General features: G+C 36.0%; 1 protein-coding gene across 14 annotated transcripts in view; it reads right to left on the reverse strand.

Moving 5' to 3' along the window:
• The window catches only part of GTDC1 (glycosyltransferase like domain containing 1), a 407,743-nt gene that overhangs the window by 217,706 nt on the left and 169,598 nt on the right, over positions 1-20,439 (reverse strand). For all 14 annotated transcript variants that reach the window (XM_064586475.1, XM_064586472.1, XM_064586476.1 and 11 more), the window contains one exon: positions 2,574-2,741. In XM_064586475.1, coding sequence (XP_064442545.1) covers positions 2,574-2,741 — 168 coding nt within the window. The remainder of the gene's footprint in view (positions 1-2,573; positions 2,742-20,439) is intronic.

Below are 20,439 nucleotides of genomic sequence, written 5' to 3' on the forward strand. Positions count from 1 at the left end.
ATTGTTATAAGGAAATGTGATAACAAATTTAGATTTCATAAATATGTCAACAGTGTTCAGAATTGCCTAAAACATTTTCTTGAAGACCAATGAACACAAATGATAACTAGGAGCAAGCCAGATAAAACCTGAATATGTAGTATGTCCCCTTTATGGGTCAAAAAACTGATTTAATAAATAATTGTTTGATTTTCTTAAACGGCCCTCTTTGCTTTAAGCAATGATTCAGTGTCTCAGTGTCCCTGGATCTCAGTAAAATGCACACAAATGTTTTAGTGAGGAGGTATATAAACTCAAATAGTTAGTTTTATGTCACCTTAAAAGTAATAAATCAAAAAATGGAAAAGACACATAAGTCCGTAAGACAGCAAAACACAAATGAAGAGGCAGAGCTTACAGAATAGGAATACCATAGCAAATCTCCTGTTTACTGAGGACAGCCAAAGTTTCTATTATTAACGCACAGCAGAAGGAAAAGCCTACAAAAGGAACTTTGAACTGCCACCTTTATGCTTCCCCTGCAAAACTGCTTTTCCCTACAAGTATTTTTTTTTTTTTTTTGGTTGCAACTTCGGGGAAATTTGGGGGTAGGGGTGGTAACAGCACGGATAATACAAAAGAATGTCACAGAAGTGCTGACACAACAGCGAGCAATAAAGAAGCCAATATAATAATAGACGAAAAGTTGAAGGATGTTTTACAGCTAGTCTGTTTTCACCATATGTCACATATTGTAATAGCGACCCACAGGTCATAATATACAGTTACGACATTTGTTCATAAGTCAGAGGGTTAGTGAAACCTCTATTTAAGGTGAGTGTTTATGTCAGTCACCTCTGAAGTCCTTAACTGCCACTCGGTCAAGAAAGAAATCCAACAATGCCCACAAAAGCAGAAGTCAGCAAGAAAACTAAAGAAACATTTGAGGAAGCAAGACTCATCCTTTTCAAAGAGAATCTGAAACAGGACTGCTTTCTGACACGCTTATTTTTCCTCTGGACAACTGCAAACCATTTTTTTCTCATTAAGAGTCCAACCAATGATTGAGTCTACTTCTTTCGCTCCGAGCTTGTCTATCAGTTTACCCTCCTGAGAAGAGCAACGCCGGAAAACCATGTACGGGCTTTTATAGTCTCATTCCTTTTGAGCAAAAAAAATCTTTTATAAAATAGAGAGATGAGGGGCAGTGAGCTAAAATTTTTTTATAGACATCTGCCCTCACAGGGCAGGCAACCCAACTACTTACGCTCTTAAAAACCCAGTCTATGCTAAATTAAAGATCCAAGACAGCCTACAGAAATATTCTTCTCATGCATTTCAGCTCCGATATGAGTGGGTGTAACTTCCATTAACTTTAAAGCCACCCATAAAGGGAAAAACAGACTTAATTTTTTTCCCCAGTTATTTCTCAGGGGTAATAAACACACACTATCAGGGGAAAAGAATGATGCTAATTCAAGAAATGAAAAGAATATTACAAATGTTTTCCATATTGATAAAGCACAAAATGATATTATTTTTGTTTTTAAAACATATTTCCCTTCTCTGTTTCAATATAAAATAAAGTATTTTAATTTTATTATGAAATTTTAAAACGGTTGCGTTTTTATGAGACATTTGACGTGAAGCAGTTCCACTCTATTTTGATAGTGCTGCTACTTCACAATTGAAGCAGCTTGTAAAAATGATTGCAGGAAAACATTTACGAAATGCTCAAAACACAGAAATATTACCATATAGCTATGGAATATGCTTGTAAGAGTTGGGAGTCTGTTTAAACACACCATCAATCCCAACTGCTAATAACTATTTTAAAAAGGTGAGTAAGATGAACCCAATCACAGCCAACCTGATTCTATTTGATTGCTACAGTTATGTGAGTAGGATCCAATCACAAAACCGTTTCAGAGTTGTTATTAACTTCTTTCATTAACTAAGCTTCAAGAGATACACTTTGTTGAAGTAACAACAGAGAAGGACCATCACCTTTGAAATGTCATGGTATTTTAAGGCTGTGCAATTTCAGAAGACTCAATGAGGGGAAAAGAAAAAAAAACCCAACCACCTAAAGATTCATTTTCCATAGTTTTCTCTTATAAACAAAAAGAAAAAAAGAGGACAAAACTCCCTTGCTCTATTATGCTCTAATTTCTATTTCTTCCTCTATAAATTTCTATATATATTGAAAGTGGTTGGTAAATGAGACTTGACTAACCGCTCTTTTCTAAAAGTACCCCTTAAACAATACATGATGGAATCAAGGGGGGAAGAAGGTCTTGTGTCAACACTGTGATTCTATTTTAAATGTTGTAGAAAATAGTCAGATAACTAGTTCAACATATAATTAGATTGTTACCTGTGAGTATTTTATAAAAGGATTGGCTGTTCTCCTCTATATACATATATTGCAAAGGCACAAGCAGTTACTACCGTGGAAGGTATGTTTACACATACGCCCCCACGTTAAGGTGTTTTTAAAATAAGTGTACAGTAGGTCTCCAGATTTAAAAGCTAACTATCTATAAAGAAAATGGTGGTAAAGGACTAAATATAATGATACATTCTATACCTACCATGAGAGAATTTGGTTGTATCCATATTGGAAATCCCTCTCCTGACATTTCTTGATAGGATATATCAATTGGTTCTCATGGAAGTACAGAATCTTTTTCAATTTCCCAAGGTCGGGCCGAAGGGCAGCCAGTTCGGTCAGGTTCAGCACTGAGCTTGCAAAGAGGATCCTAGGAAACAAGGAAATTAGTTTACTGTCCCAAGCATGCCTGAAGTGGTCATCCTTCCCCCTTCTCCCCTTTTCCCTCTTCCTACCCCAAGAAAAACATATCCCCTATAGGGACACATCAATAGTTAAGCCTTAATACCATGTAGCAGCATTCTAAGTTTTGATCTCTTAAAAAGCAGCTGCTAAGAACTATAAAAGCCCCGAATCTCATTGGTCTTCTCAGCTCAGTTACTGAGAGATGCAAAAAAAAAAAAAAAAAGAAAGAAAGAAAGAAAGAAAGAAAGAAAAGAAAAAAGAAAAAAAAAAAAGCCGGATGGATTTTATTGAAAAAGGCAAGAAAAGCGCTATCTGAAGGACAAATGGAACAAAGATAAGGCTGACTGGGGAATACTTTGCTTGCCAGTTTCATTACACTTCACTTCTTTATGCAACAAACTACTGAAATTCAATATATGAGCAGGAATGGCACATGTTCATGTTATGACATAAACCCTTTTGATTTATGCAATAGACTTATCGAGTGTGGTCTTTTTCTCTTGGCATGTTTTCTCACTGTCCCTCCTCCCTCCCTTTTTTTAAACTGCTCTGCAATATTTTGTGTTTTTCTTTTTTCAATATTTTATTCTCCATTACTGGACTGCTAATGGCACCGGATGTATAATCTATAAAACCCCTTATATAAAAACATAAATATAAAAAAGAAGAAGAAAGCTGATTCCTTATCTTTGTGGAAAAAAGGAAACTGAAAGCTTACCTACCATGTTTATAAATGAAAGTGTCTATTCACCCATTCACTCCACAAATATTTACTAAATGCCTACTGCGTGCCAGAGTCTAACCAAGAAGAACAAAAAAGATGAAACAAGAGAGCCCACCAGGATAAATGCTGCCTGCAACAGTGACAAAAACAATTAAGAGAGTAATAACTATCTAGGACAACCTGGAAATGTTTCACTAACAAGGTGTACCACATATGGATACAAAAGAGGGACAAATTACAGTTCCCTGAACGGCTGAGGACATTTAGATGGCACAATTTTGATGGAATGCCACCTTTATAACATAATGTAGCATCACTTGACCCTTACAGCTTTAATTCCCATTCTAAAAAATGAGGTTCAAGAAGGTTTTTTTTTTTTTCTTCTTTTTTTTTCTAGAATCACACTGGTATAAAGTGGCAAAGCAGACTCCTGGTCTTCCAAGCCTGAAGTACTTTTCATTACACCACAGATATGAATTGGCTGTGGACCACTTACATTACAAATGCTTTTTTCTGTACTTAATAAATACAAAATATCATACTTATTATTACCGTGATTACAACTACTATAAATTCTCCCTTGCTGACAAGCCAAATGGCTAACTTCAGGTGTTTATATGATCTGCAGCACTAGCCTTTCACATAAGAAGAATGATTACATAGTAAGTGCATATATCATAAATAGGAATTCAAGTGTCTTCTTCATGGACTAAAAAAGGCACATAAGACCAAAAGGCAGTGATCTCTCTTTAAACCCACACTGCTGTATTAATGCCATGGTTTAGTGCTTTGAAGTAAAAAATCTTACAAAGGAGATGTATTTATTTTTTTTTAATTGTCTGTACTCAACTAAAGCAAGGAGAAAAATTACGATAAAAAATACTATATTTTGTCCAAAAACATGCCCACCACCACCACCAAGTATAAGACTTTCTAAAGCTTGGATTGAAAATTCTGAAATATGAAGATATTTGCTTATCTACAAATCTGATCCTTAGTAAAGGGAACAATGAAATATTAATCTCAATCAATATTTTCCTTAAAAGAAAATGGATGATGACTTGTGAGTCTAATGATTGAGAAATATCCCCTCCTCTCCCTCCATACAACACTACTGCAAACAATTACTCATTCTTAATCATGAGACCCGAGCAAGCTCAATGTTTTTCACACACAAGGCTGAAAAATTCATTAAATGCAGCCCCCATATTACTTATTAACTACAAAGAAAAAATGGTACCTTAATGGACAAATTTGGTAGACATCAATTTACCCAAGTCATCAAACTTAATATGAACAATAATAGGACAAGTGATATGTATTTTCCAATGTGGTACACTGACAAAGATACAAATCACCAATGTAGTATTCCTGCCAAAAATGCCTGACCTGAATTTGGTCATGAGGAGACAATCAGATAAATATTCTGCAAAATAACAGGGCTTGATATCCAAAAATGTCAATGTCGTAAAGGGAAAAAAAATCTAGATTAAAGGAAAATAAAGAGATACCAAAACAAAATACAATGTGTGATTCTTGACTGGATACTAGATGGGGAAAAGACAGTTATAAATGACATTATAAGGACAAAAACTCTGAATATGGACTTAATATAAGACTGTACATTTTTATCAATCTTAAATTTCTCAAGTGTAATAATTTTATTATGGTCATGGACGAGAATATACTTATTCTTGGGAGACACAATGAATTATTTACATGTGAAGTGTCACCATGTCTACAACTAATTCTTACATGGTTCAGTTAAAAGGCTACTACTGATAATAAATATTCATATGTATATATTTGCATAGAGATAAAAATGGATAAAATGTTAACAATTGATTAATCTAAATTAATGGTATATTGTAATTCAGTGATCTAGTCTTCCAATTGTTGTTCAGTTATACATTTACAAAACCATAAATTTGAGGAAATATGCATTAAATGGCAGTGAGTAGAAGGGAAAAACACATTCCATAAACAATAAACCCATTATATATGTATTTCTAGTCATAATCCAATTGTTAATTTCCAACATGAGAATTATCCTCAAGATGGACCATCTATAGCAAATGTTTAGCCAAGGAGAGTCCTTCACTCTACTCCTACCATACACCTCCTCTCCTTACCCTACCTGCTAGCTGATCCATAATTAAGGAATCTAGATCTAAAGTTGAGCCTTCCAAATAAAACCTCCTAAATGAAAGAATGTAATACGTGAAACCGCAATGACTTTCATAATATTAACCATTTGGGATGGCCCACACCAACACTTCCTTCAGTTTGTTCAATCATTAACAGGAAAATCATTTTATTTTTATAACTGATCTTGAAATAGCCCTCACTACTTCTAAATTGTGGAAATTATCTCCAGCATCAGGAAAACATTTCTTCTTTATTTTTTCACTTGTAAAACAGTAAATTGGACAACAAGCAGTTCCATAAATACTCAAGTCAAGGGCACCCCCCCCCAAAAAAGCAATGAATATGCCCACGAAAGGAACACAGGTAAGATTCATAGGCAATTTTTACTTTACCCCCTTCCAACAATTAAAAAAACAGTTAATACAATGAATGGCTTCATTCGATCAGCAGCTAACCCCTCGGCTTCCAATGTTCTTCTTGCGTCAGGTATTATTTAAGCAATAAATCCTAACAAGGTGAGCTTTATCATCCCACACTGTGTCTCTGACAGAAAAGGGCACAAGGTGATAGCAAAAACCACTAGGAACAAGATAATTCCTGACAGCTGCTGCCCGAGCACAAGTTAAATTGAACGGTTTATCTCAGCATGAAGATGTTATAAGGTTTTATGTTTAATATTTTTAAATTAACATAAAAACCAGAGAAAGCGGTTGTGCAATCTTTCACAAACATGACATGGTACAATCACTGTGTAAGCTGTATTAATACTTATTCCCATGCTACTACAGAATTAAGCTGTTTTTAGACCACCAAAGAGCTTTAAATTGCAACTTTTGTCTCTGTAAGAGAAACCTATATTTAAAATGTCTGCTAAATTCAAATTAACAGCTACATCATTAGCTTATACCATCTCACCAAAAGTATTAAGTAAGCTGCTATTATAATCGTCTAACCAAAATGCTCTGTGCTCCAACCACATTAACACCGTTCTATAGTGGGGTTGTATCCATACACATGTTTCAATTGTTTCCAATACACACTATATCTACAATCTGAGTCATATTTGCTTAAGGAATCCAAAATCATTCAACATAATGAAATTCAAAATTAGAGATTTTATACTTGCTGGCTCAGTTTGAATAAACTAGTTATTTGGCTTTTACTCTATTCTCTCAATACATAAAAAGAGATGCTGACATATACCTAAGCACTGTAGGAATGGGACCACTATTATCACAGTGCATACTTTTATTATCTTAAAGGGTATGGAAGGGCAGTGAAATGAGAAACAGTAAACAGACATTCAATATTCCAACCACCACCATGCAATCTAGTAATAATACTTCATGAACTAAGTTATCTCAATCTCGCTCCATGAAATCTTTTCAAGGGCCCCTTCTGCCCCACAAAATCATTTAGCAATTTTATCACATAAAAAGATATAGTACACAATTTAACATGGATCCTAGTTTGGGTTGAATTCTTAAATAATTCTTTGCAGGGCTTCAGTAGGCCTTTGACAAAAGAGTAAATTCCATTCTTCCAGTTGTGTCTCCTTGCTCAATACCTAAACTCCTTGTCTAGATTCATGTTGCTCAGCCTCATTACCAAAGTCTTTGTTGTTCCATTGCTACTTATCTTGGTTCTTGTTCCTTGATATAGACTCTCTAGGATTCTAGATCCTATACTTTGTGATATGGTGTTTTCTGTGATGATGGAAATGTTTTATACCTGTATGTAGTATCCAATATAGCAGCAACTAGCTACGTATGGTTATGGAGCACTTGAAATGTAGCTAGTGCAATGGAGGAACTAAATTTTAAACTCACTTGAACTTGATTCATTTAAGCTTAAATGAAATAGCTATAAAGTAATGGGTACTGTGTGGGAAAGCACAGCTGCGAATGGACCAGATTTCCTCAATCCAACACTTCACCCATGATACCTGAATGCAATTCCTCACTGAACTGATTTTCTTAGACCCCTGACCTGCTTGTGATAACCTAATTTCTAAGTTCCTCCTGACTTGCTGAATTTCACCTACCTAATTTTGGAATGGCATTATTTCTTTTTCCTCCTGATAATTAGAAAGCATGTGTTCACAACAGAAAATGTTTTAAGTACAAAAAATATAAATTAAGTGAGTATCACCTGCAACCACCCCCAAAAAAGAAATAGCCACTATTTTCATTCTGGTGCTCATTTAGCCAGTATATGTTGAACATCCATTATTTGCAAGGCACTATGTTAAATGATGGACATAAGATGGAAAATAAAGTAGCTAAGGCAAAAAGAAAATTGGCAGGTGGGGGGACTGAATAAGGAGCAAGGAGGCTGAAGCAATTTGTTCAATGAGAAAGTAGACAGAGAAGAGGCTAAGGAAATTTGGAAGCCTTTGGAAGAAAAGCTCTTATTATGAAAATAATTTTGAATATTATGGTAAGAGCAATGGGAAAGAGACTGAGGATTTTTAAGAAGGGAAATGACAAAGTTATACATGCATATTGGGTATATTCACTTTTATTCTTTTCACTTTGTAGTGTATATACATTATTGCCATTACTACATAGATTTTTTTTTCTTTTGCTTCTAATACTTAACATGCCGTTTTACTATGTTAAAAATTATTTCTGAAATATGGTTTTTAACAGATTTCATGATGTGATGTGTCACAGTATCTTCAACCAGCTCATGACTCTTATATTCATCTATCTATAAAGTTTAAAAATTTTCTTGTATAACCTCTTATATTTCTATTACATTTGTTTATGTATTTCATGAGCTGTTTTATTGCTTTTTAGTAGCAGAAAACTTTACGCTGACTACTGCATGGGAAACAGACTGTAAGGAATCTTTTCAGAAGACAGGAGAACAGTCAGGGGAAGAGAAAAGAAGTGACGGTAGCTTGGGTCAAGATGGTAGTGCTGGAGGCGACGAGAAGGGGCCGACGGCAGGGTTTGCTGATGAACCGGATGTAAGACATGAAACAGGAGCACTATCATTTCCTTCACTTTGTCACTTCCAGAGTGTGGTGATAATGTTCTAATATAATAGGAGCTCAATAGCAAATACATGCATAAATGAAAATTATTTCCAAACCCTTCAAAAGTCTTTGGCTTAAATATATATTTCTTTAATTTGTAAAACCTGTGTAGAATGATAACAGAGTTCTAATATTCATTAATCATTGATATGCAAAACTCATTTTAACACACTATGCTTTAGTTGTCAGCTACTTCATCTTAATTAGACCATTTCAACTGCACGTTTAAATGCTATGGATTTTCAAAAACCTTCAAGAACACGCATAACAAAATGTTTCCATTTGCTAAAACAATTAAAAATACAAGATGGAAGTCTTATCTAAAGGAAAAGGAAATGTAGTCATTTAATTTCCAGGTTCCCGTGATGGGTAATTTACAGGCTGTTAAATAGAGTATCCAGCTTCCCAAAGGCTGTCCCATAGGGTAGCATCAAGTAATCAGTTTTGCTTTCTTCCTCCACCATGTAATGTTCCTTTCCTGTGTTTATCATTATGGCCAGGAGAATACTGTGTAAAGAACATGTGTCCAGAAGGCAGAGAATCAAAGTCTGTAGATAGGACATGTCACTGAACAGTATCTCCAAGGGGTTTCTTAACACATATCCACTCCTCAGTCATCAGCACTCTCACCTGCCTCACAGCTGCCTAAGGAGACAAATTATATATACACATATACATATATATGTATATGTATATATATGTGTGTGTGTGTGTGTGTGTGTGTGTATATATATATGAGCTTTTTTAGCTAAAGGAGCCACTTAAATTTAGGTGTCTCAAGTTATTCAAGCTAACTCTCAAGTCCTTTCATTCTTGGTATTGTGTCTAATCCATAAAAGACACCCAGTAATTATGCTGGTAACAAGAAAGGAAGAAACAGGAAGGGAGTGCGGGTCTAGTAATGAAAAAAAAAAAATTAGAAATAAATTGCAATTTTTACTGTGTATACTTAAGCATTTTTGATGTATTCTGGGACCAGAATCTATTAAGAGTATTCTTGTAAGACATAAGGGAATATGAACCACTCAGAACATTTATAGATACATCTGTTTTAGATAATCTATCAATTAGTCTACAAATCAAAATATTGTTAAGTCTCAACAAACTAAGAAGTACAAGATAACACCCCTGTTCAAAAGAAGCTGACAATATAACTGGTAAAATAAGCCATAAATACAGGAAACATTAAATAACAAGAAAAAAGGAAGTAACAGCTCTGTCCTGCACAAGAAATGTCACAAAGCAGGGCAGGACTGATTATAAATGAAGGGAGAGGTACTAAAAGAAGATCGGTTCAGAGGAGGAAGAGAAAACAAAGAGCAGTGAAAGACCAGGAAAGGTCAAGTTTATTGAGTGTATCAAGGGAATCCTGGGTCCTGAGGTCTTGGTCTGGAATGATCAGTGCTATTTGAATTCAGTCAGAGAGGAGGGATGGTTGCTTAAAGTTGAGGGTTTAAAAAAAAAAAGTAAGTAATCAAATAAAACTGGAAAGGTGGTCTTCCATCAGACCTAGAAGCACCCGAATATAGCATAAGAAGTTTTCTAAGTTCACACTTTATCTGTTAGCAATATGGGGATCCACTGTACACTTATAATTATACTAACAATGCTTTATTTCTTCTTATTATCCTTAACTGAGTGGTGAATGCTTGTTGGCTGAGAAAAATAGTAGTAAAATGAGAGGATGAGGAATCAAAGTATCACCATCACTACCACTCTCAAAATAAGGGGGGTTGTTCTATATATATATCCAAAGATAAAATCAATTTGTTTAAAGCCGTGGCTGTCCAACAGCCATGTGATCATATTCTAAAGGAAGACAAGGAACCATGAATAATGCAAGGGTTTTTATTTTTCTACATATATAGTCTAATTTAATCATCCTAAGAGATGTGTCTTCTTATTTCCAGTTTACTGATTAAGAAATTAAAGCACGAGAGGTTTGGTTTTGTGCTAAGGCAACAGCAGTTACTAAGAGGCAGAGAGGAGTTCCAAACCCAAGTTGATCTGGACCCAAAGCCTCTATTTTTTTCAATTATTCCACACTGATTTTGAGTCGTCTAAGATTAGAATGTGATTCAGTGGTTCCCGTTAATTGTACTTCTCATTATCATCTGTGTTTGAGAAGTAAAAATATAAATGGTATGAAGAAGAATCGTACTAACCTGAGTAGTTTTATTTCATCCCTTCATTCATCATTTACTGAGTGATTACAGAGTTAGACAAACTAGTGGAAAGCTAGTGACCATCAGTGAAGGATCTCCTGGAGACATACAATCAAGGTGGCCACCCCAAGTCACACGAAGGAGTCAGCCTACTGAAATAACAAGAACACGGTCAGGCACTGGGCTAGAAAGCAGCAGCTGATAAGAAAAGCAATGAAGATAACAGCAATATTGACTTGGTTACTGGAGGAACAGGCTAAGGGTAAGGCTGTTTCTAGATTGTGCAGTCAGATGGGCAGTGGTAACCTTCCTAATACAAAAGGAGAAAACAAACCGGTGGTTGGAATAGAGAAGAAATGAAGGGACAGTTTCTACAAATGTGTATATAAGTGGAGTGCCTAGTAGGTAACTAAAGATAACAGATAATAGACTAATGGAAGAAATTGCATTGGAAATTTAATTGAACTAATGGGCCTGGTCACCAAATGTGTCCATTAAAAATGTGGGTCCTGGTTTGTTACATAGTTTTACATATCTGCTTTACATGTTTCTCTAATATTTCACGTAATCTTGTTTTCTCCCATTAAAGTATATATTCCTTGATGAGAAAAATTAGATCTACTGTTCTTTTCTTTAGTATTTATAGTTTCCCTAACATGACAGATACCACTCTGGATTTTAAGTTCTCTTCAAACATGCCCTGTATCTTCCTTGTTCACTATCCTATCTCAGATGCTCAATAAATGTTTTCAAATAAGTGAATGAATGAATGAGTCAGTCATTCATAACCTCAGTGACACTGAGAAAATAAAACTGGTTGATCCTCTACATATAGTCAAGTGTTCAATATGATATTTACTCCTACCATTAAAAACAAGTTGGGAAGTATCTCATGTCCCCAAAAGAAAGAACTTACCTTCTACCTTGAGCACACAAGTATAGGATGCATTATTTGATGTCATTTTTGACTGAACCCATTACTTTTTTTAGGGTCCCTAATAATATCTCAGGCACTGTTCTCTGCTTCATCATCCTAATATATCAAGGACTCATGATACGATCCAAAGAAAAGGAACTCTTGGGGGAAGGTAGGTGTCAACCTGGTACAAAGATCAGGAATGTACAATATCATGATGATGATTTCTGTCATCTTCAGAGATTCATGATCATCAGCCTTGAAGAACTAAGTCAATTAACATGCAAAGCACATCTAACTAGCTGAGTGTGCTGGGAACACTTCATATGGTGTTTTATCTCCATAAACTAATATAATTAGTATGTGAAATATTTATAATTCCACCTCATGATTAATCTATCATAGACTATTCCTTAACAGCAGCATATCATTTTATATTGGAATGTTCTTTGCCCTTTAGTTCATGCCACTCATGAGTCCCTGGAGTTCATTTCTAAATATTATAAAGTTGGAAGACCAGAGACCCAAGGCAATGGATATAGGTCCTATCATTACTCTAACCCAACACTACCTATGTTGTCTAAGATTACACACATTTAAGGACACAGTGACCAGTCAAGCCAGGAAGATTACTGCTCAAATAGATACATAAAGCTCAGTTCAGGCACAAGCCTGAGGAACAAACTATAGACAAACACAGAGTGGCTTTTAAAGATTTTTTTTTTTTTTAATTTATTTATTTGACAGAGAAAGACACAGTGAGAGAGGGAACACAAGCAGGGGGAGTGGGAGAGGGAGAAGCAGACTCCCCGCCGAGCAGGGAACCCGATGCGGGACTCGATCCCAGGACTCCAGGATCATGACCTGAGCCGAAGGCAGTCGCTTAACCAACTGAGCCACCCAGGCGCCCCAGAGTGGCTTTTAGATATCATCATCCTTTAGGCTTGAACATTATGACACAGGAATAGTTAAAGCAATCATAACAACAACAACAATAATAGTAACTGCCTCCTGGTATATCAAGTAAAGTGCCCCTGACAACCATGGAAAGTAAGGTATTTTGTGCCCAAATAACGAATAAGCTAACAAGGAAAAATATGGTAACTTGCTATTTTTACTGAGTCACATCTACTGCTAAAATTAACAAGCACAAAATAAAGTGTCTCCTAAATGTTCAGTCTTTCTATAATCGGTCATAAGACCTAAATTTTTTGGTGCTTATGAGTATTTGTTTTAAATTTGCTTCCCAGAATCCTGTAGTCTATTGAGCTGTTCTATCATTTGATTTGTGACATTTTGTTGTTATGCTGCTCATAGAGATTATCCCTGTGTTTTGATTATTTCTCCTATGTTTGTTTTGGCAAGTCCAAGACAGTTCTTTGAAATCTTCCCTGAATTTGGTGCTTAATATGCCATCTGAAGAAATACCTCCCCACAAATAATTTAGTTAGTATCCCCAATGTTTTGCTATTTTACACATCACTTTAATTATAAGGGTATCACTAGATAACTAATTACAAAAGTCAAAGCCAGTAAAATATACTGTCCACAGTAGGCACTCAAAAACTATCTGGGACAGTGAAATATTAAATAATATTGTACATCTGCAGTAGAAAAAGAATCTGAAGGTGTGAGTCCCGAGACTGTGTCCCGCTCTTTCATATCTTTTTTTTAAAATGAGATTTTTTTTATAAACATTGATTTATTAACACTGTATCTCTTTCTCATCAAGCCAACAATGTAAAAATTCTACGAATGTGCTTTCTAGTCTATATCACCAAGGGGAAACCATTTGAAAGCTAGCTTTTTAAAAACTAACACTTATCATTTTAATAGAGTAAAATGAAAATTTAAAAATCTACATGGCTGTCTAAGTTTCACAAATAAAAACATTTTCTTTACATGCTTCCCTTGATCACAACTTAAATGATTACCTTTTTTTTTTTTTAAGTAACTAATACATACATAGGTACAGGAGGGAAAAACAGGTGAAAAGTACAAAATACTATATAAACAGTAGGGCGCCTGGGTGGCTCAGTTGGTTAAGCGACTGCCTTCGGCTCAGGTCATGATCCTGGAGTCCCGGGATCGAGTCCCGCATCGGGCTCCCTGCTCAGCAGGGAGTCTGCTTTGCCCTCTGACCCTATCCCCTCTCATGTGTTCTCTCTCTCTCATTCTCTCTCTCTCAAATAAATAAATAAAATAAAAAATAAATAAATAAACAATATTGTTAAGATGATCTAAAAATGAAGTCTTGATGTCATTCAACATAACCTACATGGCACAGTAACTTTGTAAGATACAGTTTTCTTGGTCTCACCCTTGATAAACTATACTATATGTGGGACTCACCATTTTATGACAGCTCATAAAATACCTCAGGCCACACTTGCTTACTAGGTGACTGAGGAGCACGACATGAGGTTACCTGCTCTGGGTTAGCCAGTCAGAGGCAAAGCTGGAAGTAGTATAGAGTCAGTGACAGAAAGGAAGCCAGTCAGAGGTGTGGCTCGTGAGCCTGCCTCCTAATTCCAATGTTGGGAGCAGCTTCAAGTTTGATGTTGGGAATAAAATATTCTCCATTTAATGGGGGGGGGAAGCCCACTCACTGAGGGGGAAAAAACAGACAAACAGAAAAACTGTCTTTGACCATGTTCCTCCCTTTCTCTCCACACAATAGAGAGAGAAATACTTGAACATGGGTGTAAATACGCATTACAGCCTCCTTACAGATATCTGAGGCTCAACGTTATTTGAATTTTCCATTGCCTGTGTCCGAGAGTCACACACCATAGGTCACCTAAAAGCCATCCAAGCCTCCTTCTGCCATATTAGACATTTGCACATAGCACATAATGGATGCATCCCTTCTGAGTTGGTCCTTTCCTTTCTTCCCTTTTGTATTTGTATATAGTCGTGGTCTGGGAATGTCAGAAAATACACAAAATGCCACAAGAGAAGCAAGAAAGTAAACTCAGACTGGCCCAGGAGAGCCAAAAAGGCTTTAAAGGAGATAATGGTTGAGATGGACCTTAAAAGATGAAGAAAACTTCTAGTTCAGTATGTGTGAAGGGCAGGGATTGGAAAGATTTCTATTAATATTAAAGAGGAAAAGCAAATATCTGGGACTATAAATATCTGCATTCTATTCAATTAAGCAAATATTTAGCGTATTTTATATATATGAAATATATATTTGAAATACATATATATTTCATAGATAGATAGAGGATAATAAGATAAGATAGACTTGACATCCTGTTCTTCATCTTTGTATTTTGGCAACTGAGATATAAGCAAAGGGCTGAAGTTATAGGAGAGTTAACATTTGATATCTTAAATAACTTTGTTTTAATCCCCAAATTTATATATACTGCTATTATTACTCATTATTAGAGATGCCAACTCATTACACATGAATTTCATGACAAACTGCTCCCTTACTAAGTGCCCAAAGCTAAATACACTCAGACGGGACATTCTAATAACTTTTTTGTAATAATTCCTTGTCTTAAAAAAAACACTTTCAAAGAAATGTTAGTATTTTCCCACTCCATAGGATTCAGTAACAAGGCGAGATTCTCCCAAGAATATTCCAACAGTCCTTGAAAAACTAAGACTGTCACAAAACCTGAGCATCTGGCAACTCTGCCACCATGAAGTATCCATATGGAAGAGACCAAAATGTGTCAAAGTACCCAAAACGATTTTGGAGAGTGTAGAAGATAGAATAAATAATTCAGTATCGTCAACACTTTCAACAGCAGGTAGTGGATATGCTACCTGCTTCTATAATGTGCCAGAATGTAACATAAGTGTGTGAGGCTGTGTGTGTATGTGTGTGTGAGAAAGGCAGAAAGAATATGAGTATACATGAGGCGAAAAACTATTTTTATATAGAAATATTCCTTAGGTAGTTCTCTTTGTAGGGACATCGGATCTCTATAAGCACAGGTTTATAGATATATAGAAGAAAAAAAACAGAGTCAATGAAAATTTATTTTTAAGATAAACATAGCAACAAATATATTACTTCAGAGTCAATGAAAAAAAACTGCATTAACTTAACATTATGGTTGAAATTGTATGTGCAAAAAAACTCAGAAAATCCAAAATTATGGTTCCCTCAGCAACCGTAACTGTGTCCTCATGCATATATGAGTATTCTGCATTACTGTAATGATGATACATTTCAGCCTTAATATCAGTTTATGCAATGTGACTGAATTAGGATTCTTTTGGGAACTATAAAACTTTGAATTTCTGGACTTTTGTGAATGTACAATCTTAACCATAAAGTTACATTGATATAGGGTGGGGTTTTGCTTTTTATTTTCTGGCATTTAAAAAAACAATTAAGAGTGAATGGTCGACAACATTAAAGTAGTAAAGGATTGGCTGACTTGTAATAATACCAAAAAACTTGATACAGAGTCTAATTCCTTAAAATAGGGATATGCAAACTACAAACAAAAAAAAATGTCCCCCTGAAGATTAATCAAAGGCAAGAACAGGCAAGACAATTTTTCCAGGAATGAGTAAATTTACTTTTTCTATAAAATGTTAGTTTCTTATTAAAAGGTACTTTCATTCAACTATATTTCAACATGAATAATAAATACCAACAGCTGAAATAATTCTCTTACTACATATTTCTGCATCTTATCAAGAAAAGAGGGAGTATTAAAATGGTGCCCTATATTTTCAAGATTAAAGCCGGCTGAAAGCCAGTTTTCCTTCTCGCAGGCAAAACATGGCAGGACATAACCTATAAGATGAAACTATATTACTGCCACTAAGGACTTTTTGATCCTGGAGCTGAGGCTCTTTCAAAATATAGTTCACAAAGAAATAGATACACAATAATCAAGTTAAGCTTAAGAGTGAGGTAACTATTTTACACAATTACTTAGTACTATACAGTGGTTTTTCAACAAAGTGAAGACATTTCAGACAGACAGAGGAACCTGTAGAAAGATCCAGAAGTAAAAGCGGTCAACATCCCTTTGGAGAACAAAGAGTTCAGCTGAAGAGGTGGCTCATAAAGGAGGAGTTGTAAAAGGAAGAGCCACAAATGTAGATTACATATATATGGTAGAGCACCTTGAAGACAAGGAACACAAGTCTTAAATGCAATGTACAGGCAGTAGGAGACTCAAGTTTCACAGGCAAGGAGGCTATGCTTTTTGGGAGAAGGTAAACAAAAAGCAAAAATGATTCAACAAAACCGCCACAGCAGAAGACACAGCAGAAGTAGTGAAGACTGGAGACAGGGGGACTAGTTATGAGATTATTATAATAATCCAGACATGTTGCAGCAAAGGCCTGAAAAAATGTGATAACGGTAAGACTTAAAAGGAGGAGGATTAAAAGGTGCTTGTGAGATTTTGAGATACAGGGACTGCTGGAACAATTGTGCCGTTGATAAAACTGTAAAATCAAGGGCGGTGTCTGATGTGAGGACAAGGAACGACTGAGTATTGATCAGTAAATCTTCAGTGTAGGGTATCAGGTTCCAAAGAAACAAGCAAGCCCTTCAATAAAAAGTTATAAAATAGTCTTGAGGATGTCGATTACAGCAATAAAAACAATTCTATTCTTTATAACTGTGTAGTCAATAAATTCATACTTTCACTCTCCTCTCTTTCTCTCTTTTTTTAATCCCATGAGGGTTGGGAAGGTAATGGCATCAGCTGTACAAATAAGAAAAGTGAGGTTCAGCCAGAATCACCCCTTAAGCCTCACACAGGTATGACATGGCAAAGTTTGGCTGGAGATACAGATTTTGAAGTCTTTCATATAGAAGTTATTTTGAAATTATATGGGGAGCCTGGGTGGCTCTGTCGGTTAAGCATCTGCCTTCGGCTCAGGTCATGGTCCCGGGGTCCTGGGATGGAGCCCCGCATCGGGCTCCCTGCTCAGTGGGGAGTCTGCTTCTCCCTCTGCCTGTGCTCTCTCTCTCTTTGGCAAATAAATAAATAAAACCTTTAAAAAAATTATAAATAAGGTCATCCAAAAATGTGAAGATAAAAAATAAGTAAGTTGTGTGCAGAACCACAGGGAAAAACTAAGATCTCAGAGCAGTGATTATTCACTAGCCCAAGAGATGACTAGGATGTCTAGGACAGTGCTACAGGGCCTGGCACTCAACAGGTACTCACTGCACCTGCTCATCAACAGCTAAAGAGGAGACAGCACTAAACAGGCTCTCAGTATCTGCAGAAGATGGATGGGTTAATTCTCAAACTTTCTTAAAGCAATCACTTTCCTCAAAGAAATTCTTACACAAAATTCAAATATGTAAAATGCATAAAAACACTATTGAGTAAACCAGGAATAGGGGATCTAGAACTTCACCTAACTTGAACTCTCTTCCTTCTCTTCATAGCTCTTCCTCTGCACATATATTATATAGCTACCCCTGAGACAAACCCTTGCAATGCAGAGAAAATGCTGGAAATCCTTTAAATTGGTCATAAGGGTGATATAATTTGGGACCTCTGAGGTTGGTGTGGAAGAAGTGATAGGTAACAGCTGGTCTGAACAAATCAAGTTAAAATCAACTACTAGCCTGCCTAGACTTGATTTTTAACCAGACTTTCCCTTGCCATGTTCTTCCAGTAGCTGAGATCTCTCATTAATTCTTTCACGGATTTCTCCATGGTCAACAATTTTCTTCAATTATGACCCATATCAGATCACTTGGACATCTCAACTGGTGATACCATGAAAATGGCACATTTAATGCCTGCAGTTTTCTTGTTCCAATAACTGTCACAGAACCTCTCCACTTGCTGCATCTTGTAACTGGCCATGCCACATGATCACACATGTAAGTCAGTGAGAATAAGAATGGCATAACATCAGGAGGTTGAAATTAAAGAAGTGAATGCCCAAATTTGATATCTTAGAGGAAAGCAGTTATATATTCTAATCACATTACTGATAACATGTATGACAAAGAAGGAAAGGATCTGAATAATCCTAGAGTTGAAAAAATGAATTATTGAGCCCCCTTTAACAGCAGACTCGCACTGTTGTTCCATTTTTATATAAATTGTAAATGAAAAATTCAGTCCAATTGGATAGTAAAAACAGTAATCATTATAAAAAACATCCAGCCCAACCAAGTAGTAAAAACAGTAATCATTATAAGATTTTATTATGGCAGTACCTTTATACAAATATGAAGTAATATATAAAGAAAATCACAGGCTGATTCTTGGATAATTTATTCAAGGAGTAAGTTATGAAAATTCATCAATAAGTAGAATAAATGAGGCAACTCAAAAACAGCTCACCATAGACTCTATTTATGCAACTCCAATTTTAATTTAGTCTGTATTGATGGACTCTTTTATTTCATGTGTTACAGTCATGTTAAACTAGACACAACATGCACTGCATCTACAGCCTACACAGTACAAAGACGTCTGGACGTGATATAGACAGGCATTCCTTTTGCTTCAAGTGATAAATAGTTCAGTTGTAAAAAGGATTTAAAAAATTTAACAAAAATTAGTGAATAAATTTTTTAAAAAGTAACCACATGCATTACAATTTTCCTTTTACTCTATTGTAATTTGTCTTTGGAAGAAACCATGCTGACATTGTCCTGGGGAGTCTCGGGTCTCTGCAAAAAAAAAAGCCACAAGGAAAAATAATAGAGACAAGTAGAGGCCTGGTCCCAGAACAGAGTATCCACCAAAGAAGCAGAGCCACCTATAGCACCTGCCATCAAAGACAGTGAGCCAGTCAAAGGAACTAAGTCCAAAGGGCATAACTTGGGCAAGACATAGGCTGAATGCAGTGAATAAAGAAGATGAGGAAGGATTCCAAGAAGTCCCATTCAAAAGTCAGGAGGTGACCCTGCAAAATCTTGTACAAGTGTCAGATGCCAAGTCTGACTAGGAATATGCAAGGGATAAAAATTGGCAGGAGCTAAGAAAGGGGTAACAAAGGCCCAGAAGGGGCCTACAGGATGAAGGGGAATCATCCAGGGGAAGAGAGAAACTACGGACAAGAAACTTGACCATGCCAGCTAAAACTGGCAATTAAAAAAAGAGGGGAGATGATGGGAAAGCAGGAAAGTGAGGGCCTGGGGTTGATCCTATGGCCACTGGCAGTAGAGAGACCCGCGGGGTGGAGGGTCAACTAACAGAAAGTAGGAGCCTAAACAGCTGTGCACATGAATCCAATGTCAGGATAGATAAACCTAATTCCAAGTCCCATTAATCAGTGGATCTGAGGCTAAGAATGTATCTGTGACCCAGGTGGGAATGGCTCAGGTACTGAGCAAGACGAAGCCTGCAGGCAGGGGGCATCCGCGGATCTGACTGTGCCTAGCTAAGGAAAGTCCAGGCTTGAATGGACACAAGGGTGAAGAAAACCACAGAAAAAAGAACACAACAATGTTTCTGAATTATAATATAGGAACTTGGTAAAAACTACAAAGCAAACCCAGAATATGAAAATATGGATTTATCCGAAAGACAACTGAGTACTCTATTTTTACAAAAACAAGGATCTTCAATAATACTAAGAATAAAACTAAAACTTCTTAAAGTACAAAATTATAAGTATATTATTATTACAATAATGTAAGACTAGGTACACAGGAGAAGAGTATAAGGAAGTAAGACTCTAAGGTATGATAGCTGCTGGGCT

The sequence above is a fragment of the Mirounga angustirostris genome, unplaced genomic scaffold, assembly GCF_029215605.1.
Source record: "Mirounga angustirostris isolate CCGP_5_RB_7025 unplaced genomic scaffold, mMirAng1.0.hap1 SCAF_3, whole genome shotgun sequence".
Taxonomy (NCBI): Eukaryota; Metazoa; Chordata; class Mammalia; order Carnivora; family Phocidae; genus Mirounga; species Mirounga angustirostris.